Here is a 23,815-nt window from a genome sequence, read left to right as displayed (position 1 = left end):
TTTACTTGCTTTTAACCTGAAGAACTTCCTTTAGTATCTCTTATAAAGGTGTGTATTCTAGCATCAAATTCTCTCATTTTTCTGTTTATCTGGTAATATCTTTATTTTGCCTTCATTTTTGAAAGATTATTTTGCTGAGTTCAGATTCTTGGCTGACAGGTGTTTTCTTTTTTTTTCTTTTGGCATTTGTGTCATCCCACTATATTCTGGCCTCCATCTTTTCCAAAAAGAAATCATCTGTTATTCTCATTGGAGTTCCTTTGTATGGATGAGTCATTTTTCTTTTGCTGCTTTCAATACTTTTCCATCGTTTTTGGCTTTCAACATTTTTGCTTCAGTGTGTCTGGGTGTGACTCTCTTAGTATTTATCTCACTTGGAGTTAATTGGGTTTCTTGGATGTGTGGCTTAATGTTTCTCAGCTAATTTGACACTTTTCAGCTATTATTTCCTCGAATTTTTTTCTGCTTCACTGTTTCTCCTCTAGTTCTGGTACTCCCATTGTGCTTATGTTGGTGTGTTTAAAGGATTCTCACATTCTCTGAGGCTCTGTTAAATTTTCTTCACTCTATTTTTTTCTCTGGTCTTCAAATTACGTATTCTCTATTGATCTAACTTCAAGTTTGCTACCCTTTTTTCTTCCAGTTCAAATCTACTGCTGAGCCTCTTTAACACATTTTTCACTTTGGTACTTTTTAACTCCAGGATTTTCATTTGGTTCTTTATTATAATTCCTGTCTCTTTACTGATAATCTCTATTTGATGTCCCATTGCCTTCATACCTTCAAGCATGGTTTCTTTTAGTTCTTTGGACATATTTATAACAGCTACTTCAAACTCTTTGTGAAATCTGACATCTGGGCCCCCTCACAGGCAGTTTCTGTTGCCTGCTTTTTTCTCCTGTGTAAGGGTCACACAGTTGTTTCTTTGCATGTTTCATTTTTCTTTTTTTTCTGTAGTTAAAAACTAGACATTTTACATAATATATTATAGCTGCTCTGAATACTGTTTCCTCTCCGCCTCCTTTAAGGCTTGTACTTATTGTTGAAGCATGTTTATTTGTTTCATGATTTGGCTAGGCTTTTTTAGTGAAATCTATTTCCCCCATAGTGTGAGACCTCAGTGTTGCTCCTTGGAAAGTGCAGCCTTGAGCAACCACACAGTTGCCTTGATTTTAGTGGGACTCTCTTTTTTTTAAAATTATTATTATTTATTTATTTTTGGTTGTGCTGGGTCTTCGTAGCTGCGTGCAGGCTTTCTCTAGTTGTGGCAAGCAGGGGCTACTCTTCATTGCAGTGTGTGGGCCTCTCATTGCGGTGGCTTCTCTTGTTGTGGAGCAGGGGCTCTAGGGTGCACAGGCTTCAGTAGTTGCAGCATGCGGGCTCAGTAGTTGCAGCATGAGGGCTGTAGAGCATGCAGGCTCAGTAGTTGTGGCACACGGGCTTAGCTGCTCCACAGCATGTGGGATCTTCCCAGACCAGGGATGGAACCCATGTCCCCTACATTGGCAGGCAGACTCTTAACCACTGGACCACCAGGGAAGTCCACAGCAGGACTTTCTTGACTGTCTTTCCCCCTGATTTCTCTGTTAAGCTGACTCTTGACATTACACCTGGTGTTAGGCTCCAATAATTATTGGCAGATTGCTCTATTGCTTTTAATGATACCCTGGGGCATAAATTGCACATCAGTCTGATCCAGTTAAATTCAGGCAGAGACAGTTTTGAGACTAGTCTTTGAGGTTTGTTCTCACCTCAGGAGGGCTCTTTTTGTCTGTCTCTTTCCCTGGTTCTCTCTGGTAAATTAGTTGGCCTATGATTAACTTGTTGCTCTTAATGAAGAAGGGTTACTGTTTTTGAGAGTATCCTTAGATTTGAACTTCCCCCCACTGTTTCTAATAACGTCATTTTCTTTGGAGAAGAGCTTTGGAGCTCTTTTTCCTCTCATAATAGGCAAAACCTTAGATCCAGTACTCTTTTTTTTTTTTTTTTTTTGATTTATTTTTGGCTGCACTGGGTCTTCGTTGCTGCATGTGGGCTTTCTCTAGCTGTGGCGAGCGGGGGCTACTCTTCATTGCAGTGTGTGCGCTTCTCATTGTGGTGGCTTCTCTTGCAGACCACGGGCTCTAGGGGCATGCACTCAGTAGTTGTGGCTCACAGGCTCTAGAGCACAGGCTCAGTAGTTGTGGTGCAGAGGCTTAGTTGCTCCGTGGCGTGTGGGATCCTCCCGGACCAGGGATCGAGCCCGTGTCCCCTGAAATGGCAGGCAGATTCTTAACCACTGCGCCACCAGGGAAGTCCCAGACCCAGTGCTGTTGTGCTAGTGGTCTAGCACAAGGCCACTAGTCTTCTTGGCTTGATTCTCCCAGAAATCTCTTGGAGATTCTCTGCCCTACAAGTGAGTTGTGGTGAGAGTGACCAGGGCCCCAGTACTCTTGGCCTGTCATGCATAGGGTTGAAACTCTGTCCTATGAATATAAGTTGGCTGGAAAAATGGAGCTCTAGCTTCCTGGCCACACCCTTCAGAAATCCAGCCTCTTCAATCCAGAGTTGGAAGGGATGAGAAATGCTAGTGGCCTGCCCGTCCTGTGAGATGGTAACCCTTGATTGAGAACCGAGGGCAGCAGTAGTACCATATTCCTGCCCACCCCTGCCTGAAGTGGAGCTTCCATCCAGCCAGGCTATGATGGGGCAGGGAAGGAGTGGGTCATGGCTCAAATGCCACAGATTCTTGATGTTCTTACTGAGTTTTAGTAGATTGATGAATAAATGTTTCTTCCTTGTCTTCTGGATAATTTTCAGAGAATTTACAGAGTTGTGTTCTTATAGTTTTGCAGCTTTGTTTTTTGGGGGGTGAGGAGCACATCCAAGGAGCTCCTGACACTGCCATTCTGGAAGTGGAACTGACCCTTTGTAAATGTGTGACTTTGCTATATTAGTTGTTATCATTTGAAAACTTTGCCTATTTGTTGTTTTTTTAAAAAATTAGTTAATTAATTTATCTTTGGCTGCATTGGGTCTTCGTTGCTGTGCGCAGGCTTTCTCTAGTTGTAGTGAGCGGGGGCTACTCTTCGTTGCAGTGCACGGGCTTCTCATTGCTGTGGCTTCTCTTGTTGAGGAGCACAGGCTCTAGGCGCGCAGGCTTCAGTAGTTGTGGCACGCGGGCTCAGTAGTTGTGCATGGGCTTAGGTGCTCTGCGGCATGTGGGATCTTCCTGGACCAGGGCTGGAACACGTGTCCCCTGCATTGGCAGGCAGATTCTCAACCACTGCGCCACCAGGGAAGCCCTGCCCATTTGTTTTAAAAGGAAAGCCTTTTGCAATATAATGGCAGATTTACTCTTTTAAATACAAATGAACATAAACACACACAACCAAAACTCAATTAAAAAAAGATGTCCAAGATTAGGACATGTTGCTAATAATATCCAATAAAAATTAAAGCTGGTTAAAGGAAAATAATTATATTTCACACCTTAATTTGTGGCTATGAGCACATTACACACCAGTAACATACTTGATAAATATATCTCCTACTTCTGGATGGACTATACACAAACCAGTTTGGCAAAAAACTTCACACATAATGTTATTTTGAAAATTGTATGTCAGGAAAAGGAGACTTAGTCCAATAATGAAATAGAAGGTTAAATTTCTATATAATCTTGTTGGACTTGTGTTACAGTTTAAATTGAAGCATACAGTTTGAGAAATGAAAACAATACATAAAGTAGACATAAATTTCAAACTAACAGAGGGAATCTATGACCCATTAGAACTGTTGTGCTTTCTATCACAAAGCACATAGTATCTCAAATATTTATTAAAACTTAACAGTAAAAGCACTAATTCACAATTTATACATGTCAGAGGCAAAGAGAATGGTCTCTAAAGGCCATCTGTTAAATGTTCAAGCTACACTCTGTTATTTAGATTATACTATTAGATTTAGGTGAATACATATCTAAGTATATTTTTAATCCTATTTTCATTCTTCAGTTCTTTCTGTAGACACACACACACACACACACACACACACACAGAAACACTGACACACACTCCCCACACGTTGAGAATAACATGTTCTTTGCTGAATATTTGAAACAATGAAGCTATTACCATGTTCCAGCATTTTTGTGGGCAACCAGAAGAGAATGAAGGAATGGACCAAAGCATTTATACATTGAATCCAAAGCACCTAAAAGAAAACAAAGCAAGAAAGTCAAGATAGTACCCTGGTCTAAATCTAAAAATATGTGACATTATAAAGTATATTTGCTGGGTGAAACACAGTTACAAAGCTAAAATGTCTTCCTGGAGACTGAAAATTTCTGTTTCTTTATTCTCCTCTTAAAAGAAATGACTGTGAAATTACAGTATTATATTATTTGAAAAACAAATTTATTAAATATAAATGTGTAGAACTCAAAGATAGTATATTTATTATAAAAACATATAAAGACTTAAATTATCCAGCAAAAGAGAACCAGAAGGAATTTTTTTAAAGAAATAATAAAAATACTTTCAATCTTTAAATTATAGTACTTTAAATATAATTTAATACCAGATTTTACATGATACACTCTGTACCTTTACATCTACACCCTGACTCTGGTTGAAATAATTTTTAATACCCCATATACAGGCATGCCTCAGAGATACTGCAGGTTTGGTTCCAGACCACCACAATAAAGCAAATATTGCAATAAAGTGAGTCACATGAATTTTTTAGTTTCCCAGTACATATAAAAGTTATGTTTACACTATATTGTAGTCTATTAAGTGTACAATAGCATTATGTCTAAAAAAAACAATGTACACATTAATTAAAATGCTAACCATCATCTGACAATGCAGGGTTGCCACAAACCTTCAATTTGTAAGAAACATAGTATCTACAAAGTGCAATAAAACAAGGTATGCCTGCACAATTTTCTTAAAGGAAATCTCAATATAAAATCTATGGGATCAATCAAACAAGGGTGCACATTGGTTAGGAAATGATAGAACAATAACAAAAACAAGTCTTTGTTCATTCAATTCTAGGTATATCAGTTTTTTTTTTTTTTCATGCTTGCCAGGAAGACTAACAGATAAAGGACTAGAGAAGAAGAGAATGTGGAAAAAACATATTTGGCCTGTGACTCAAATTTCCTGGAGTAAAGCAGATTTTAGGAAAGAATGTAAGAAACTGGTTCAAAAACAAAGTTACTACCAAATTGGAAAACCTCAGGATTCATGGAATGTTGGGTAGAGTACATAAAAACATGGCATAGGGCTGCATTCCTTGTGTTTTTTGATTATTTTTCCTAAAGCAGCAGAAAGGGAAGAGACAAAAGTACCTTTTGGAGGGAAGTTGAGATGAAAGACCTGCAATAATCTTCTGCTTACCTTTATATTGAAAATATCACCTGTCTGAGAAATTGTGTAGAGTTGTGGAGGAACCTAAGCAGGCTCTCCTGACTGCAACACTGTTCAAAGATTCCCAGAGTAATAGGTGGCAGTGACGTGAAAATCTACATAGGAAACAAGACTCTATTAAAAAGAGCTTTCAGTCTGTATCTGAGTTAGTATTGTGCAATGTCATTTTCCTGGCTTTGATAACGTACTGCAATTATTAAGGTACCACTGTGGGGGAAGCTGGGTGAAGGGTACACAAAACTAATTTTGCAAACTTCTGGTAAGTCATAAACTATTTAAAAACAAAAGTTACTTACAAAGAAGTCATTATTGAGACACATAGATTGGAACAGATCTACCAAATCATGACTTAATTTTTCTAATTGATCCAATCCTTTGATTCAACAGTGTATTTAGAAGCATGTTCTTTAATTTTAAAACATGTGAGGTTTTCCCTAATCTATTGCTGTTATTGGTTTCTAGTTTAAATTCCTGGGATCAGAGAACATATTTTATATGATTTTCATCCTCCTGAATTTATTAAGACTTGTTTTATTGCCCAGTATGTGGTCTATTTTGGTGAATGTCCCATATTCATTTGAGAAGAAGGTGTATTCTGCTGTTGTTGGGTAGTTTTCTATAAATGTCAGTTAGGGCCAGTTTGTTATAAAAGTGTTCAAACCTTCTCTACCCTTTCTGAATTTTCATCTATAGTTTCTATCAACTACAGAAAGGAGTATTTAAAACTTTGACTGTCATTGTCAATTTACTTGTCATTTAATTGTATCAAATTCTGCTTCATTTCTAATAAGTTCTAATAAGCTATGTTATTAGACACTTTACATATTTAGGAATCTAATGTCTTATTGATAAATTAACCCCTTTAAAATTAAGAAATGTCCATCTTCATTATTAGCCATATTTCTTTTTCTAAAGGCTGTTACTTGTGTAATTAATATAGCCACTCCAGCTTTCTTTTGATTAGAATCTACATGGTAAACCCTTTTCATCTTTTTCCTTTTGACCTATTGGTGTCTTTATATTTAAAGTAGGTTTATTTGTGGAAATCATATAGTTGTGTCTTGATTTTTTAATCTGACAGTCTCTGCCTTTTAACTGGAGTATTTAGAACACCTGTAGTCAATGTAATTGTAAATATGGCTGGATTTAAATCTACCATCTTCCTATTTTTTTCCTATTTGTTGCATTTATTCTTCCTCTTTACCTCATTTCTTGACTTCTTTTGGATTAACTGAATATTTAAGATTTTCTTTTATCTCCACTATTGGCTTACTAGTTATACCTTTCTTGTTTTCTTGGGTTTTTTTTAAGTTGTTCTTTAAAAATTTACTGTAAACATATGCAATGTATCATAAAATTCAAATAATAATATACTCCAGTTCCTCCCTCCCATTCATTGTGCTATAGATACCTACCTGTAACTATAGATAGATACCTAGAGTTATCAATCTATATTGTGCTGTAGTTATAAGCCCTATAATACATTTTGCTTTAAATAGCCAAATGTCTGTTAACATGATTGAAAATGGGGTGGGAGGGTCTCTTATGAATGCCCACATAATTAACACTTCTGTTGCTTTAAATTGCTTTGGACAGACCCAGATCTCTTTCTGGTATACTTCTTCTTTTGCCTGAAGAGCTTCCTCTAACATTACAAGTATTACAAGTCTTCCGGTGATGAATTTTCTGTTTTCTTGGTTTGAATTAGTTTTTATTTCACCTTAATTTTCAAAAGACATTTTTGCTGGGTATAGAATTTTGGGTTAATGGATTTCTTTTCTTTCAGATCTTTAAAGATATTCCATTGTCCTCTATGCTAAATGGTTTCCAATGAGAAATCTGCTTTTATTCTTAGATTTATCTCCTGTATGTAATGCTTGTTTTGTATCTGGCTGATTTAAAGATTATTCTCTTGATCACTTATGTTCAGCAATTTGGTTATGAAGAAGATTTCTGTGTCTTTCTTTAGGTTTATTCTTCTTGAGAAGAGATTGTTGAGATTCTTAGATCTGTGAGTTTACAGTTTTCATCAAATTTGACACTTTCAACCATTATTTCTTCAAATATTATTCTTTTACCTTCTTTCTTTTGAAACTCTAAGTTTATGAAAATTAGAATGCTTAATATTGTACCAGAGCAAAGTGAGGCTCTGTTAACTTTTTCTGATTTTTCTCTCTGGGCTTCTCTATTGCTGTGTCTTCATATTTAGTAATTTTTTCCCTGAACTTTCTAATCTACTCTTAATCCCATCCAGAAAAATGTTCATTTCAGATACTGAATTTTTAAGCATAAAGTTCTATTTGTTTCTTTTCTATATCTCCATTTTTCTCCACATTATATTCATGTTTTCTTTTATATCCTTGAACATGCTCATAAGGTCCTAATCTACTAATTCCATCATCTTATAATTTCTGGACCTGCTCTTACTGATTTATTTTTGACCTTTTATGGATCTTATTTACCTATTTCTTCATATGCCTGATATCCTTTAGTGGATGCAGAAACATGGTGAATTTTGTGTTACTGAATGCTTAATTTTGTTCTTTAAAAACTGTTTGCCTATCTACAGATTCAATGCAATCTCTGTCAAAATACCAATGGTATTTTTCACAGAACTAGAACAAATAATTTTAAGAGGTGTATGGAAACACAAAAGACCCCGAATTGCCAAAACAATCTTGAGAAAGATCAGAGCTGGAGGAATCATGCTCCCTGGCTTCAGACTATACTACAAAGTTACAGTGATCAAAACAGTATGGTACTGGCACAAAAACAGACACACAGATCAATGGAACAGAACAGAGAGCCCAGAAATAAACCCATACACTTATGGTCAATTAATCTATGACAAAGAAGGCAAGAATATACAGTGGAGAAAAGACAGTCTCTTCAGTAAGTGATGCTGGGAAAACTGGACAGCTACATGTAAAACAATGAGATTAGAACATTCTCTAACACCATAAACAAAAATAAACTCAAAATGGATTAAAGACCTAAATATAAGATGGGATACTATTGATATTAAACTCCTAGCAGAAAACACAGGCGGAACACACTGTGACATAAATTGCAGCAATATTTTTTTGGATCTGTCTCCTAAGGCAAAGGAAACAAAAGCAAAAACAAACAAATGAGACCTAATCAAACTGAAAAGCTTTGGGCAACAAAAGAAACCATCAACAAAATGAAAAGACAACCTACCGAATGGGAGAAGATATTTGCAAATGATAAGACTGATAAGGGGTTAATATCCAACATATATAAACAGCTCATATGGCTCAGCATCAAAAAAACAACCTGATTTTAAAATGGGCAGAAGAACCGAACAGACATTTTTCCAAAGATGAAATGCAGATGGCCAATAGGCACATGAAAAGATACTCAACATCACTAATCATCAGGGAAATGCAAATCAAAACCACAATAAGATATCATCTCACGGGACTTCCCTGGTGGCACAGTGGTTAAGAATCTGCCTGCCAATTCAGGGGACACGGGTTTGATCCCTGGTCTGGGAGGATCCCACATGCCATGGAGCAACTAAGCCTGTGTGCCACAACTACCAAGTCCACATGCTACAACTACTGAAGCCCATGTGCCTAGAGCCCGTGCCCCACAACAAGAGAAGCTACCGCAATGAGAAGCCTGCACACCGCAATGAAGACCCAACGCAGCCAAAAAAAATAAAATAAAATAAATAAATTTTAAAAAGAGGTTATCTCTGGATGATGATAAAAAAAAAGATATCACCTCACACCTGTCAGAATGGCTGTCATTAAAAAGAACACAAATAACAAACGTTGGCAAGGATGCAGAGAAAAGGGAATGCTGGTACAGTGTTGGTGGGAATGTAAACTGGTGCAGCCACTGTGGAAAACAGTATGGAGGTTCTCAAAAAACTAAAAATAGAACTACCAGATGACCCAGCAATTCCACACCTGGGTATATATCTGAAAAAACCCAAAAACAGTAATTTGAAAAAATACATGCACCCCAATGTTCATAGCAGCATTATTAACAATTGCCAAAGCATGGAAGCAACCTAAGTGTCCATTAACAGATGAATGAATAAAGAAGATGTGGTATATATATATATTGGGTTGGCCAAAAAGTTCATTTGGTTAACAAATGTTATTCAATAAGGTTCTTGGTGAAAATGAAAAATGTATCTTTTTACTTAAAACCGAATGAAGTTTTTGGCCAACCCAATATATGTATACATATATATTTGATTATACACACACACACACACACACACACAATGGAATACTACTCAGCCATAAAAAGAATGAAATTTTGCCATTTGCAGCAACATGGATGGACTTGGAGGGCATCATGCTAAGTGAAATAAGTCAGACAGAAAAAGACAGATACTGTATGATATCACTTATATGTGAAATCTGAAAAATACAACAAACTAGTGAATAGAACAAAAAAGAAGCAGACTCACAGATATAGAGAACAAACTAGTATTTACCAGTGGGGAGAGGGATGTGGGTAGGGGCAATATGGGAGTAGGGAAAAAAGGGGTTATTATTGGATTATGTGAAATCATGTGTGTGAAACTTTTGAAAATTGTAAAGCACTATAGAATTTAAAGAATCTTTATTCAATTTTTTAAAATTAAAAATTAAAAAATAATTGTTTGCCTGTGTTCTAACATGCAGGTAAGTGACTTGCAAATCAGTTTAATACTTTTGAGGCGTGCTTTTAAGTTTCATTATGATGGGTCCAGAATAGTGTTTATTATGGGACTAATTCATCCTTATTTTTAAAAGTGTGACTAATTTAAGGAATTTCCCCAATATCCTGTGTAGTAAGTCTTCCCAAGCTGGCTGATAGGAATACAAACTGTTCCCAGCCCTGAATAAGCTCCAGGAGTCTAGCTTACTGCTTTCTGGTGGTTTTTTCCTTAGCTTTGGGCAGACTTTCCTCATGCACATACAGATAAATCATCAGCCAAAGGCTCAAGGGGGCTCTCCACAGATTTCCAGAAACACTCTGTCTCTATATTTCTCTGTGTCTGCACCTCTTTTTCTCTCTCTCCATCTCTCAGTACAATTTGTCTGTCTCTGATACTCTATCTGGCAAATTCTAGCCCTCATGGCCCACTGAATTCCAACGTCTGTATCTTCAATTCAGTAAGACAGGTGGGCTTTCTTTTGGGCCCATCTTTCTTCACTGTGGCCTAAAAATAGGCCTGCTCTCAGAGATCACAGCAATGAGCAGCCTGGTGTCTAATGCCTGAAAACTGGTATTTTTCTGGTATTCTAGTTTTTTTCTGGTAGGAGGGTAATTCTGATAGCAGTTAGTCATGCATGAGCAGTAGGAGAAATAATGTATAACCTCTAGAAGTAGTGTGACAACTCATTCAAATTTAGTTATCAAATAAGTAGACAGAGTCTATCTCTGGCATTGCCAGTAACTATTTGAAATGTCCTGGTCCTCATTTTTTTTTTCATCTGTAAAATATACTTGTAATGGGATGAGATTTAGTATGTCAATATATATTTAATAAGCATATCATTGTATTTTATCCTCAATTGTCCATAATTATTTGTTTCCCACTGTAGTCCCATTTGCTGCTTATAAAAATGCCAGCATCTATGTTTTTCTTTATTAAAAAAAAATAAGATTCCACTGATCAATAGCTGTGGCTAATACATTCATAGTGTTTTTTTCTAACCCAGAAGAGACACACTGCCACTCCCTACTCCTGTCTCTAATGAAACTTCAAAGAAAGTTTATGAGTATTGTCCTCTGCGACCAAGAGCCTGGCAGAGACAACTTTACGTAGGACCTCAGCTTCCCTGGTATAGTGCTCTAGCCAAATACACCCCGGCATTGGCACACACATGACTGTAAATATTTATAGCCCTAGACATTTTTGTATTATTGGGCACCCAATGACTTCTATTCAGTGACTTCTGTCTGTGTTGTCTGTTTTGGAATTTAAGCTCCTAGAAGACAGACTTTTAGGAGTTAGGGCACAGAGCATGCAGAGTATAATGTGATTGTGATAACGCAGTGCAGGAGAGGTCATGATATGCTTGCTGGGAACCTAATTTTTATGCCAGGTTTCCTAACTTCTAATCCTTAGGTGGAATAATAATACAAACAAAGTAAAACAAAACAAAAATGAAAAGGTGATGTGGGTAATAAGCCAGTTAGCCTTACTATTTAATTTCCATCTAGTTTTTTTTTTTTTTAAGTTTTATTTATTTTTGGCTGCGTTGGGTCTTCAGTGCTGCATGCGGGCTTTTCTCTAGTTGCGGCGAGCAGGGGCTACTCTTCGGTGTGGTGCGCGGGCTTCTCATTGTGGTGGCTTCTCTTGTTGTGGAGCACAGGATCTAGGTGCGTGGGCTTCAGTAGTTGTAGCACGCGGGCTCAGTAGTTGTGACTCGTGGGCTCTAGAGCGCAGGCTCAGTAGTTGTGGTGCACGGGCTTAGCTGCCCCACAGCATGTGGGATCCTCCCGGACCAGGGCTCGAACCCGTGTCCCCTGCATTGGCAGGCAGATTCTTAACCACTGCGCTACCAGGAAAGTCCCTCCATCTAATTTTTGAATTCAGAATAACTCAAGTAATGGTATGGGATTATTTATTGTTAGAAAATTCCATTAAAATGGAAAATAGTATTTACTATAGGCTTGATATAAAAATTCATCATTTAGTACAAACACAGTGTGATATTCCACAAGTGCAAATTTTCTACCAAGAGGCTTAAAGGGACATGGAATTACACTATAAACATACACCCATACACACACAGACACAAAGATAGATAACTCTAAATTATATATATTAAATGGAACGGGTTTAGGTAGAGTTCAGCAGTTTTTACTTGGCTTAAAAATATGAAAACAGGGACTTCCCTGGCGGCACAGTGGTTAAGAATCCACCTGTCAATGCAGCGGACACGGGTTTGAGCCCTGGTCTGGGCAGATCCCACATGCCGTGGAGCAACTAAGCCCGTGCACCACAACTACTGAGCCCGCGTGCCTAGAGCCCATGCTCCGCAACAAGAGAAGCCACTGCAATGAGAAGCCTGCACGCAGCAACAAAGACCCAACGCAGCCAAAAATAAATAAATTAATTAATTAATTTTAAATATATGAAAACATTGTACAGGCAGATTTAAAGAGATTTTGATTATGTTATCAACGTACATTGGGTACAAATGTCATGTAGTTACTCTAGAATGATCTGCTATGATTGAAAACACATGTGAAGAGTTTAGGCTTCTGCAGGATGTGTTGCAGCAACAAGGCCCTAAATATGTATTTGTGCTGCCTGTCATGGATGCAGATGAGGGACTTAGCTACACTTCCCAGACACAAACAGTGCAGCTCTGCATGCCATTAGAGAGAGATGGAGAAGGCTTACCACGTTGTACAAGCCGATGCACCAACGTTCAAATAAAATCTGCCCAGAAAATCCATTAACAAAGGCGAACCAAAGCTGAAAGAGAAGGAAGCCATGTGAACCGGGTCAGTGTTGACCTAAAGATACCCGTATATTTTAAATAGTGGCAAGAGGATGTACACCTCAGCTGGCAGAACTGTGGGGAAGTAACTACTGAGGAGGCCCATACAATTATTCTTTCATAAATTATGAGTTTCAGATATCACATATTACTGACATTAAAAATATTGATGTACTTTATTACTGGCATACCTATTTATTCCAAAATATGAATTTCTTGCAAAAGGACACTTCCAACTAATCTCAAATCAAGTAACAAGGGTTTATTGTATGTCTTCTACGGGCACAGTTACCACAAATATCCTTTCCCTATCACAGTGTTTCAATTTAATAGCAAGCATATACCGGGCACTTACCATATACATGGCACTGTGATGTTACTTTAAATGTGTTATCATATTTAATCCTCATAGCAATATGATAAAATAGGTATTATTACTACTTTTATCTAGATTTAAGAATTGTTATCTAGATTTAAAAATTGTGGAAACTAAGGCTCAGAGAGGTTAAATTATTCACTCAAATCACACAACTAGTAAGTGGCAGAGATGGGATTTGAGCCCAGATCCATATGACTCTCAGCACATACTCATAATCTCAAGAGTCATGTACCAAAATATTCATTGCAGCTTTATTTACAATAGCCAGGACATGGAAGCAACCTAAATGTCCATCGACAGATGAATGGATAAAGAAGATGTGGCACATATATACAATGGAATATTACTCAGCCATAAAAAGGAATGAAACTGAGTTATTTGTAGTGAGGTGGATGGACCTAGAGACTGTCATACAGAGTGAAGTCAGAAAGAGAAAAACAAATACCGTATGCTAACACATATATATGGAATCTTAAAAAAAAAAAAAAGTCAGAAGAACCTAGGGGCAGGACAGGAATAAAGATGCAGGCTTACTAGAGAGTGGACTTGAGGATATGGGGAGGGGGAAGGGTAAGCTGGGACAAAGTGAGAGAGTGGCATGGACATATATACACTACCAAATGTAAAATAGATAGCTAGTGGGAAGCAGCCGCATAGCACAGGGAGATCAGCTCGGTGCTTGTGACCACGTAGAGGGGTGGGATAGGGAGGGTGGGAGGGAGGGAGATGCAAGAGGGAAGAGATATGGGGACATATGTATATGTATAACTGATTCACTTTGTTATAAAGCAGAAACTAACACACCATAGTAAAGCAATTATACTCTAATAAAGATGTTAACAAAACAAAACAAAAAAACTCTCAGCATTCTAGGAAAAGCGGGGAACTTCCTCACCTTGATGAAGGGCATCTACAAAAAACCTACAGCTAAAATTATACCATGAAAACACAACATGACAAGATACAGGCTGGGAGAAAATATTTGCAAACTTCTTTCTGACACAGGACTAATATCTAGAATATGTGGAGAACTCTCAAAAGTTAACAGTGAAAAAAACTAACAATCCAGTTAGAAATGACAAAAGATATGAAGAGACATTTCACTGAAGAAGATATGCAAAGAGCAAATAAGTACATGAAAAGATGTTCAACATCATTAGCCGCTAGCAAAATGTAATTTAAAACCGCAGTGAGATCTTACTACACATCTATCAGAATGGCTAAAATAACAAATAGCAGTAACACCAAATGCTGGCAAAGATCTAGAAAAAAAGGATAACAGATACTTTACCAGTGAGAATTTAAAATGGTAAAGTCACTCTGGAAAACAGTTTGGCAGTCTCTTTTAAGACTAAACATACACTTACCATATTATGACTCAGCAAATGTACTCTTGGACACTTACCCTAAATAAGTGAAAACTCGTGTTTACACATAAGCCTATACACATGTTAACAGGACTTTATTCATGATGGCTCCAAACTGGAACCAACCTACATGTCCTTCAACAGGTGGAGGACCACACAGCGATAAAAAGGAAAAATGATTGCTCGTGCGACAACTTGGATGGATCTGAAGGGAATTATACTGAGTGAAAAAAATCCAGTCTCAAAAAGTTACGTACTACATGATTGCACTTTTATAACATTCTTGCAAGAACCCAGTTGTAGGAAAAGAGAACAGATTAGCCACTGCCAGGGGTTAGGGGTGGGTGTGGATATAAAGGAGTAGCACAAGGCAGATCCTGTGGATGGGGCAGGTTTCTACCCTTTATTGGAACAGGTCTGTATCTTGATTACTCTGGTGGTTATGTGAGTCTACACATGGATAAAAGTGCATAGAGAGACACACAGGCACACATACACACACGTGCATGTAAAGCTGATGAAATCTGAATAAGCTCTGTAAGTTGTACCAGTATCAATGTCCTGGTTTTCATATTAACATCTGTATTATACACAGTGTTATCTTTGGGGGAAACTGAAGAGTTCACAAGATCTCCTGTAAATATTTTCTGTAACTTCCTGTGAATCTATAATTACTTCAGAATAAAATGTTTCAAAACATATTTCCACAACCAAATTTAAAGCTTACACAGGTATTTTTTAAGTCAGAACGGTAGTTAGAAGATTCACTCCCATATCTTGGCTATTGTAAATAATGTGCCCATCTACAAAAGAATAAAGATGTGGTATATACATACAATGGAATATTACTCAGCCATAAAAAAGAATGAAATGATGCCATTTGAGACGACATGTATGGACCTAGAAAGTATTATGCTAAGTGAAATAAGCCAGACAAGAGAAAGACAAATACTCTACGTTAACACTTATATGGGGAATCTAAAAAATAAAGCAAATGAATGTATATAACAAAACAGAAATAGATGCACAGACAGAGAGGACAAACTAGTGGTTACCAATGAGGAGAGGGAAGTGAGGGAGGGGCAAGATAGGGGTGTGGGATTAAGAGACACAAACTACCATGTATAAAAAAAATTAAGCATGCACACATGAAAATAATATAGTATTGTAAATCAACGATACTTCAATTTAAAAAAGCAATGCATAAATAATCATTTTTAAAACAAACAAGTAGCAAGGATATATTATACAGCACAGGGAAATACAGCAGTTATTTTGTAATAAATTTAAACGAAGTCATTGAGGCTCCAGTGTGGGGAGTGAGGGGTCAGTAAGCTGATTAGGCACCCTCTGATATTCTGCGCCATTTGTAGGAGAATCTTACATGTGTTGAGATTTCACAAACAGTAAGAGTTGTAAAATACCAGCTATATGAAAATCTAGAGTATGTGATGGCATAGAGTTTTCATTAGCTTTATCACAATATTCACGATGGAGAATTATATTACATGGTAGCAGAAATAGGCATTTTTATGTGTTGCTTATATTTTACCTCAAATTAAATTGTAGATATAGGGTAATAAATAAAATCCATCCATGCCTTTCACACACTAAAAAAAAAAAAAAAATTTAAACGAAGTATAATCTGTAAAACTACTGAATCACTATGTCGTACACCTGAAACTAATATAATATTGCAAATCAACAATACTTCAATAAAAAAAGGAAGATTCACTTCCCATATCCCATAACCCTTATACACTACACACTAGAGCAAACATGCTTTTTCAGAAGCAATAAAGGCATGGCAAACTTTCAGAGCCCATGAAAAATGCAGTTATGGATCTCTTCCTGGGTCCACTTTCAGGAAAACAGAGGCCCCGCTGCCGGGCGCTGTGCCAGTGTGGCCGTGAGGACGGCAGCCCGCCGGCTGGCTGCAGTGTGGAAGCCACAGCCCCGCTGCCCCCAACACGGGGAGGAGGGCGGGGACGGGTTTCTTTCATGTTATTTTGTTCACGTGGAGACGATGCTGGTGAAAAGTTTTCTCTTTCCACTTGCTTCAACCAGCAGTGCTAAGTGCAGCCGAGACACAAAAGGAAAGAGCGGGTGTCTGTGAGGACAAGGCCCTTCCTGTCCCTTAGTGGGATGTCAGGAAGGCAGCAATAGGCTTGGGACAAGATTTCCCATGTCAGGAGGAAGACAGCTCAGAAGCCCAGAGATTTCTGGTGCCTTGAATCACCAGGAGGATCTGGAGCCGGCAGAGATGCACTTGGGTTCCAAACAGGATATTTTTTTTTAACCACAGATTATGTCAACAAGTTATCATGATATCATAACAAAAAATGTTAAGCAAAATATGTTAAGTCGATTTTATGTGAGCAAAAGCTTAAAGCAGGATCATGTAACAGTATTTTAAGTGAGATAAATACGAAAAAAACTAAACTATCAAGCTCTATGTCAAAGACAAGATCTAACTCAAGTAAAGAAAACGTTATCTCCTTTCTTACCTGAGTGATGTATAACAGAACATTCTTGTACAAACGATACAATATGCATTTGGTCACTCGAAACTAATTCCAAGTTCCATGAACCAACAGAAGCTTCTCTAAGTAGCTAAATTAAAAGACAGAAATAATGGTCAATGGAGTTCAAAGGAACCTATCACTTACTGACAAACTCCACAAAATGTTGTTTTCCCACCTCAGCAGTTCCTACTCTGGAGGACAGAAGCAGAATGAAACCTATTTCCAGACAACCTGACATGACTGTTCACTATAAAGGAATTTTTTTAAAGCTTTAGAAAATTAACTTTCATCATTAAAATAAATGAATAAACATCAGTTTTTTGCCCAGCAAATTCTGCTTGGATTTTCACTTGTCACCTACAAGGCTTTGAATTTAATCTGATCCACATCTAGGACCTTAATCGTGAGAAGGGGGTCAGAATTATTTAATGAAGTAAGAACCTGGAAACAAGAACCTCTGTCACGGATTTTTCTGTCTGATCAAGTCTTATGGGAATCATAAGACTTATCGGAATCACTTCCCCCATTTCCTGTAATAAATATATAAAGAGAAAAAGTAAAATTAAAAAGGAGGTAACATGTGATCTCTGCAGCACGCCTCAGCTGCCTTACCTCATCTATGTGTTCCTTTGCCACAGCACTTTGCACCTTCAAACGAAGTGAGCAGGGCTCACTGCTCACCCACTGCTTACACCCAGGATTCATGCCTAAGATGCGGGAAGCGCTCAATGAACATTTTGGGGGATGAATATTCGGGAGAATTATTCCGCAAAACGAGACAATTCAGTAATTGTGACCAAGAAAATTAAATACTGACCTCAAAGTGGCAGAAGGCGGTGCATATGGGAAAAAATAGCCTTTCAAAAAGGACCGCTTAAGAGTTTGGAACATGAGGGTCAGGAAGGGGAGGGAGATGCTGAGTCATGACATGCACAGCTACACTGAAATAAGCGAGTTCAAGAAGGCGGCCAGCTTTTGTTTTTACCTAGAGCTTGCTATTAAACCAGTCATTACAGACAACACTCCTATTGCCCCAGTTTTTAGCTTTGCACTGATTTATTTGCAGGGGGAAAAAAGACATTCGAAGTCAAAGTTGTATTTCCTGGGATGGTTTTAAAATATTAAGAAGTTTAGGGAAGAAGAAACAAATACTCTACTCTTTTCTGCAAAGAAAAGATCTAGGTTGTGACCAGAATGTTACATGATCCTCTCTGAGGAAGGGAGAGTCATGCATTGCAAGAGGCAGCAAAGGAAAGACAGCGGCACCCTCGGCTCCAGACCACCTGAGGGCGGGACAGATGGGGCGGAAATGGGAGAATGGCCACCACGGCCCTGGGGGCAAGACTCATCCTGGGGGAGTCTGAAACAGCCCACACCGCAGAGGACACCCTTCTGCCCAGCTCCGGTCAAAGAGCTGCTCTCAGGTAAAATCGAGACTGAAAAACAAATAAACAGAAAGAAAAACAGATGGAGCTCAAAGTGCTTTCATTAACCTGAAATAGCATTTTAATAAAAAGGGGCCAAAGCATGAATCAGATCAGTCTCCCGCATCAGTGACTGGCTTGGTGAGGCGACTTAGGGTGGGTGGAAGGAAGAAAAGAAAGCCTGGAATCCTATACCATCTGCCTGATCACAGCTGCAGCTGCAATTCTAAACCCTTTTAATATTTGGTATAAAAAGAGATCGCTGGAATTACCTTCCCTAGAGAAAATGGTGAACAGATATTCCCCGGGGGCCCAGGACACCTGATTCCGGCCAGCTGTGTGCAGCTGGGGTGTTTACTAGGTCAGTGTTTACGGCACATGTAATTGCTGAGCCCACAGGAAGCATGCATCCCAATGGCATTGAGCAGTGAAGGAAACAGGTGAGTGTGGTGCGAACACTTCTGTGTTTACAGACAGGTGCTTTGATGGTAATCCACTGACACTTTCCTTAACTCAGACCCCTCGTACATAGGAGCCCCAGTTTTCCCGTCTATAAAACCAGGACACTTAATCCATGAGTAAGGAGAAGATTCTAGAACTGACCTGATTCAGACATTGAGACTGTATGCTTTCCATCTATGTGGCAGAGTCCTAACAATCCATGCTGTTACCACTCTAGTTTTAGGCATCCACTTACCTTTGGACAGACTACTAAGTCAGCTAGTCTCTCAGGGAGAGCCACCGTAAGAACAGCCCCGCAGGGGTGGCCTCCCTGGAGGCCCAGGGTTATTCCTAGGGAGCTGCTCAAGAATTACATGTGGCTCCTGAGTCCAGCAAGAATGACAGTGTTAGTGTTCATTGCTCAAATGTGATGAAAAATTACATCTATTCAAAGCCAATATTAAATTATTAAAACATTGTTCCAAAATATCTTAATTGTTCATTAAAATATTCTTCAAAAGTAACAATATTAAAATGTAGAAACAGGAGGTGTTCTCGCTAACAGCAAAGGATGGTGCATAAACATGCAGGAGGTTTAAATCATAGGACCATGCACTCTTCTTAAACACCTTCCAAAAAATGCGACAGCCACTGTGGAAGGCAGTTTGGCAGTTCCTTACAAAACTAAACATACTTCTATACATACCATACAACCCAGCAATTGCACTGCTTGATGTTTACCCAAAGGAACTGAAAACTTCTATCCACACAAAAACCTGCACACTGGGACTTCCCTGGTGGCACAGTGGTTAAGAATCCACCTGCCAATGCAGGGGACAAGGGTTTGATCCCTGGTCCAGGAAGATCCCACGTGCCGTGGAGCAACTGAGCCTGTGTGCCACAACTACTGAGCCTGTGCTCTAGAGCCTGCGAGCCACAACTACTGAGCCCACGCACCTAGAGCCCACATGCCACAACTACTGAGCCCACGCTCTAGAGCCCACACGCCACAACTACTGAAGCCCACGTGCCTAAAGCCCGTGCTCTGCAACAAGAGAAGCCACTGCAACGAGAAGCCCACGCACCGCAACGAAGAGTAGCCCCCGCTCGCCGCAACTAGAAAAAGTCTGCGTGCAGCAACGAAGACCCAACGCAGCCAAAAAAAAAGAAACCTGCACACTGATGTTTATGGCAGCTTAATTCATAACTGACAAAACTTGTAAATAACCAAGATGTCCTTCAGCAGGTGAATGGATAAACAAACTGTGATACATCCAGACAATGGAATATTATTCAGCACTGAAAAGAAATGAGCTATCAAGGCTTAAAAGATTTGAAGGAACCTTAAATGCATATAACTAAGTGAAAGGAGCCCATTTGAAAAGGTTACGTTCTGTGTGATTCCAACTATATGACATTATGGAAAAGGCAAAACTATGGAAACAGTAAAAAGATCAGTGGTTTCCAAGGTTTAGGGCAAAGGGAGGCATGAATGTGTGAAGTGCAGAGGATTTTGAGGGCAGTGAAACTACTCTATGACACTGTAATGGTGGATACATGTCACTGTACATTTGTCCAGACCCACAGACTGTACAGCACCAAGAGTAAATCCTAATGTAAACGATGGACCTTGGGTGATAATGACCTGTCAGTGTAGGTTCATCAGTTATGACACATGTACTGCTCTGGTGGAGGATCTGATAATAGGGAAGGCTTTGTGTAAGGGGCACGGGGATATATGGGAAATATCTGTAACGTTCTGCTCCAGTTTGCTGTGAAGCTAAAACTCTAAAAACACAATTTTAAAAAATGCCTGCCAATAGGCAGTGTCTCCTTTAAAAAAAAAAAAAAAGGAAATAGGGATATTTTAAGTCTTTACCAAGAGACACCACGAAGCAAAGCACACAGTACAGACTGGAGAGACTGGGGACTTGGAGGTTATATTAGTAGAGCTACAGATTCTCAGTAGCAGCAGTTCTGCCAACTCTAGAGCTGGTAAAGGGAAGACTTTATTTATGCAAAGTGCATAAGGACAAAACTAAAGAGAACCCCAAATGTTGTAATAGGAAAGAATCTTTGTATTCTATTGCAAGCTCAGCATTAGAGGGATGTCACCTAGAAGCTTAAATTACACATAATGGCCCATCTCTGGGACCCGTGCCCCCCACCCCCAGGTAATGAGCATTAAGCTAAAACACCTTTGTTTAGCTCACAGGAAACATCCTGACCAGGCCCACCTGTGATTGACTGCAGGGACGAAGAAATTAACACAGCCCCTCCAGAGGCTGACTAGAACCCAGAAGTGTTTGACTTCACTCCCTCCCCTTTCAGCATAAAAGAAGCCTGAATTCTAACCCAGGCAAGGTGGTTTCTTTGGGACACAAGTCCAGCATCTTCTTGGTCTGCTGGCTTTTCAAATAAAGTTGCAATTCCTTGTCCCAACACCTTGTCTCTCCATTTATTGGCCTGTATGTGGCAAACAGCACGAGCCTGGCCTCGGTAACCAAGTGCTGGTAGTTTCTTACAGAAAGGAGCTTAGAGAGTGGGGTAAACCTCGGGGGGTGGATCCGAGGTCTTCAACACTCTCCATGCCCACCTGACCACCCATGCCACTGACCTGTGCGATGGCATAATCCGAGTTGTTGGTGGCCTGCATGCCCTCGTTCCCACTGATTCCCACACCCACGTGGGCCGTCTGGATCATCCCAACATCGCTGGCTCTGTCCCCGACGGCCAGGGCGATGGCCTTTACATGTTCCTTAACCATATCCACTATCTCAGCCTTCTGGAGGGGAGATAACCTGAAAAAAAAAAAAAGACAAACGACCATGTTTTAGTGTTCTGTTTTGGTTCATTTTACTTCATCCTGTTCTAAAAGGCTTTATAAAGGAGTCAGCAATAATCTACATACAGCCACATTCAAATGGCAGTTACTGGTAAATTTCCCAATTCATTAAGTAAGCTTTTTACAGATATAAGAAAGTTCCTACCTACCCCCACCAAAAACAAAAAGCAAAATAAAAAGTAAAACCAAAAAAACACAGAGTCACTGCTTTAACATCCCCAAAGAAATACACATTAGTTGCCCAGTTTACATGGAGTTTGCCATTTTCCCCACCACTACCTGTGGTCTGACCTGCTATATTAATTTACATTATCTACATACGTGAGAGGAAGAAGTGGAGGGCTACTATTTCTGAAACTGTAGGAAGGCATGTACCCAAAGACTGGAACAGAGAGTAGCCTCTGAAAATCAAACTACTTGAAAAATACAAGGAGACATAAAAACGAGAAGGTTATCAATGGGAAGAGTCAAGGTCATGCTGTGGGAACAACAGCAACAAACAAAAGCTAAGTGACTTAACAAAAGTTTCTTTCTCATGTGATGTGTCCTATGCAGATTAGGGTACGTCACTGATACTTTTTTTTTCGGAGACAAGCTACAGAAGCAAATTTTATATTCCTAAAAAATTTCAGAATAGCAGACCCTGTCTACCCATAAAATATTTACAAATATGCCAAGGAAGGAGGGCAAAACTTTACCTCTTATTCATCACTCATTTATTCATTCACTCAGCAAGCTAGACACATACTTCATCAAAAATGACAAGGGCACACAAGGGTTTTATATTCTAGTAAGCAAATGACCTCAGTTATCATTCTCTTCCCACAGAACAGCTCCTAAAAACTAATTTAAATTTAACCTTTTCAAACTTCAGGTGAGATTATTAAAAACTGAGGAGAGAGAAGGGTTCCTGGATTAGAACACACTCCAAATTTTAAGGTAGAAGCACTACTGGTAAAAACTTTTGCTTCATAAGAGAATATAATGCATTACCATCACTACATTGTAGGTATAATATGAAAAGTTTCTGAAGTAGAGGATGTTAGAAACCATTTGTAAGCCTAGTTCCCATCAAGAGATACTGGTTCTTTTACTGAAATACTTGCAATGATAATAACTTCACCATTTAGACTGATGATCACTTTCATATTTAGATTGTGATGTTTGTGGAGGGGAAAAAAACTAACTCAGTTTGATTAATCTCAAGTCTGACTCTTCATGTCTTCATTCAATCTTAATTCCATCCTCTTGGCAACCAAGTTCTCCCAATATCAGGGACCAACCCAATAAACCTTCTCTGCCCCCTGCCACACACCCTCAAGTCCTTCAAGCACTTCTTCATGCAGTTCTGCACCCTTTACCAAAGCTCCAAGTCAGCTCTGACCAGTTAAGAAAAGAATTGGACTATTACTATTCTGATTCTGGAGCTCCCCACCCATGTATGAAAATACAGCCTAAAATAATATTAGTCTTTAAACAACTATCTGTTAGTTGAGTTTCAATCAATAAAATATTTTAAGTCATGTTTCCATATGTGGGCATTAAGCCAAATCTCCCTAATCCTGGAATTGATTACACCCAATTGATAGACTTTACAGTCATGTCTGGAAAAGTTCATCTTGTCATTCTATTGGCTGAAACAGCACAGAAGTTCCAAAGTGGTCTATTTCACAATATCTGAAGTAAGGGGGAGAAATCTACTAGGGATAGAAAAAAAAGTCAATATGCTATATGATGCAATAAGAAAACATAATCCTAAAACACAGTAGGAATTCAAAATAGACATTAAACAGCTAATTCCTACCCTTTTCAACTGAATAGACATTATTACTTTCCAAAAAAATCAAAGAAACTTATGACAATTATAAATCAACAACAAACAGGATATCCCAAAAGAAGAATGTGAACTACTAAAAAATAGAAACTCTAGGGA

The 23,815-nt window shown here is 38.7% G+C and overlaps 1 protein-coding gene across 1 annotated transcript in view; it reads right to left on the bottom strand.

Moving 5' to 3' along the window:
* The window catches only part of LOC103010209 (phospholipid-transporting ATPase IB-like), a 104,039-nt gene that overhangs the window by 33,176 nt on the left and 47,048 nt on the right, over positions 1-23,815 (bottom strand). The window contains 7 exon segments of the mRNA XM_057532719.1: positions 4,116-4,194; positions 5,388-5,435; positions 5,438-5,512; positions 12,802-12,876; positions 17,155-17,260; positions 18,439-18,455; positions 21,655-21,838. Coding sequence (XP_057388702.1) covers positions 4,116-4,194; positions 5,388-5,435; positions 5,438-5,512; positions 12,802-12,876; positions 17,155-17,260; positions 18,439-18,455; positions 21,655-21,838 — 584 coding nt within the window.

The sequence above is a fragment of the Balaenoptera acutorostrata genome, chromosome 18 (genome assembly GCF_949987535.1).
Source record: "Balaenoptera acutorostrata chromosome 18, mBalAcu1.1, whole genome shotgun sequence".
Lineage (NCBI taxonomy): Eukaryota > Metazoa > Chordata > Mammalia > Artiodactyla > Balaenopteridae > Balaenoptera > Balaenoptera acutorostrata.
Note: the sequence above shows the minus strand (reverse complement) of the source record. Positions and strands in the feature narration are given on the sequence as shown.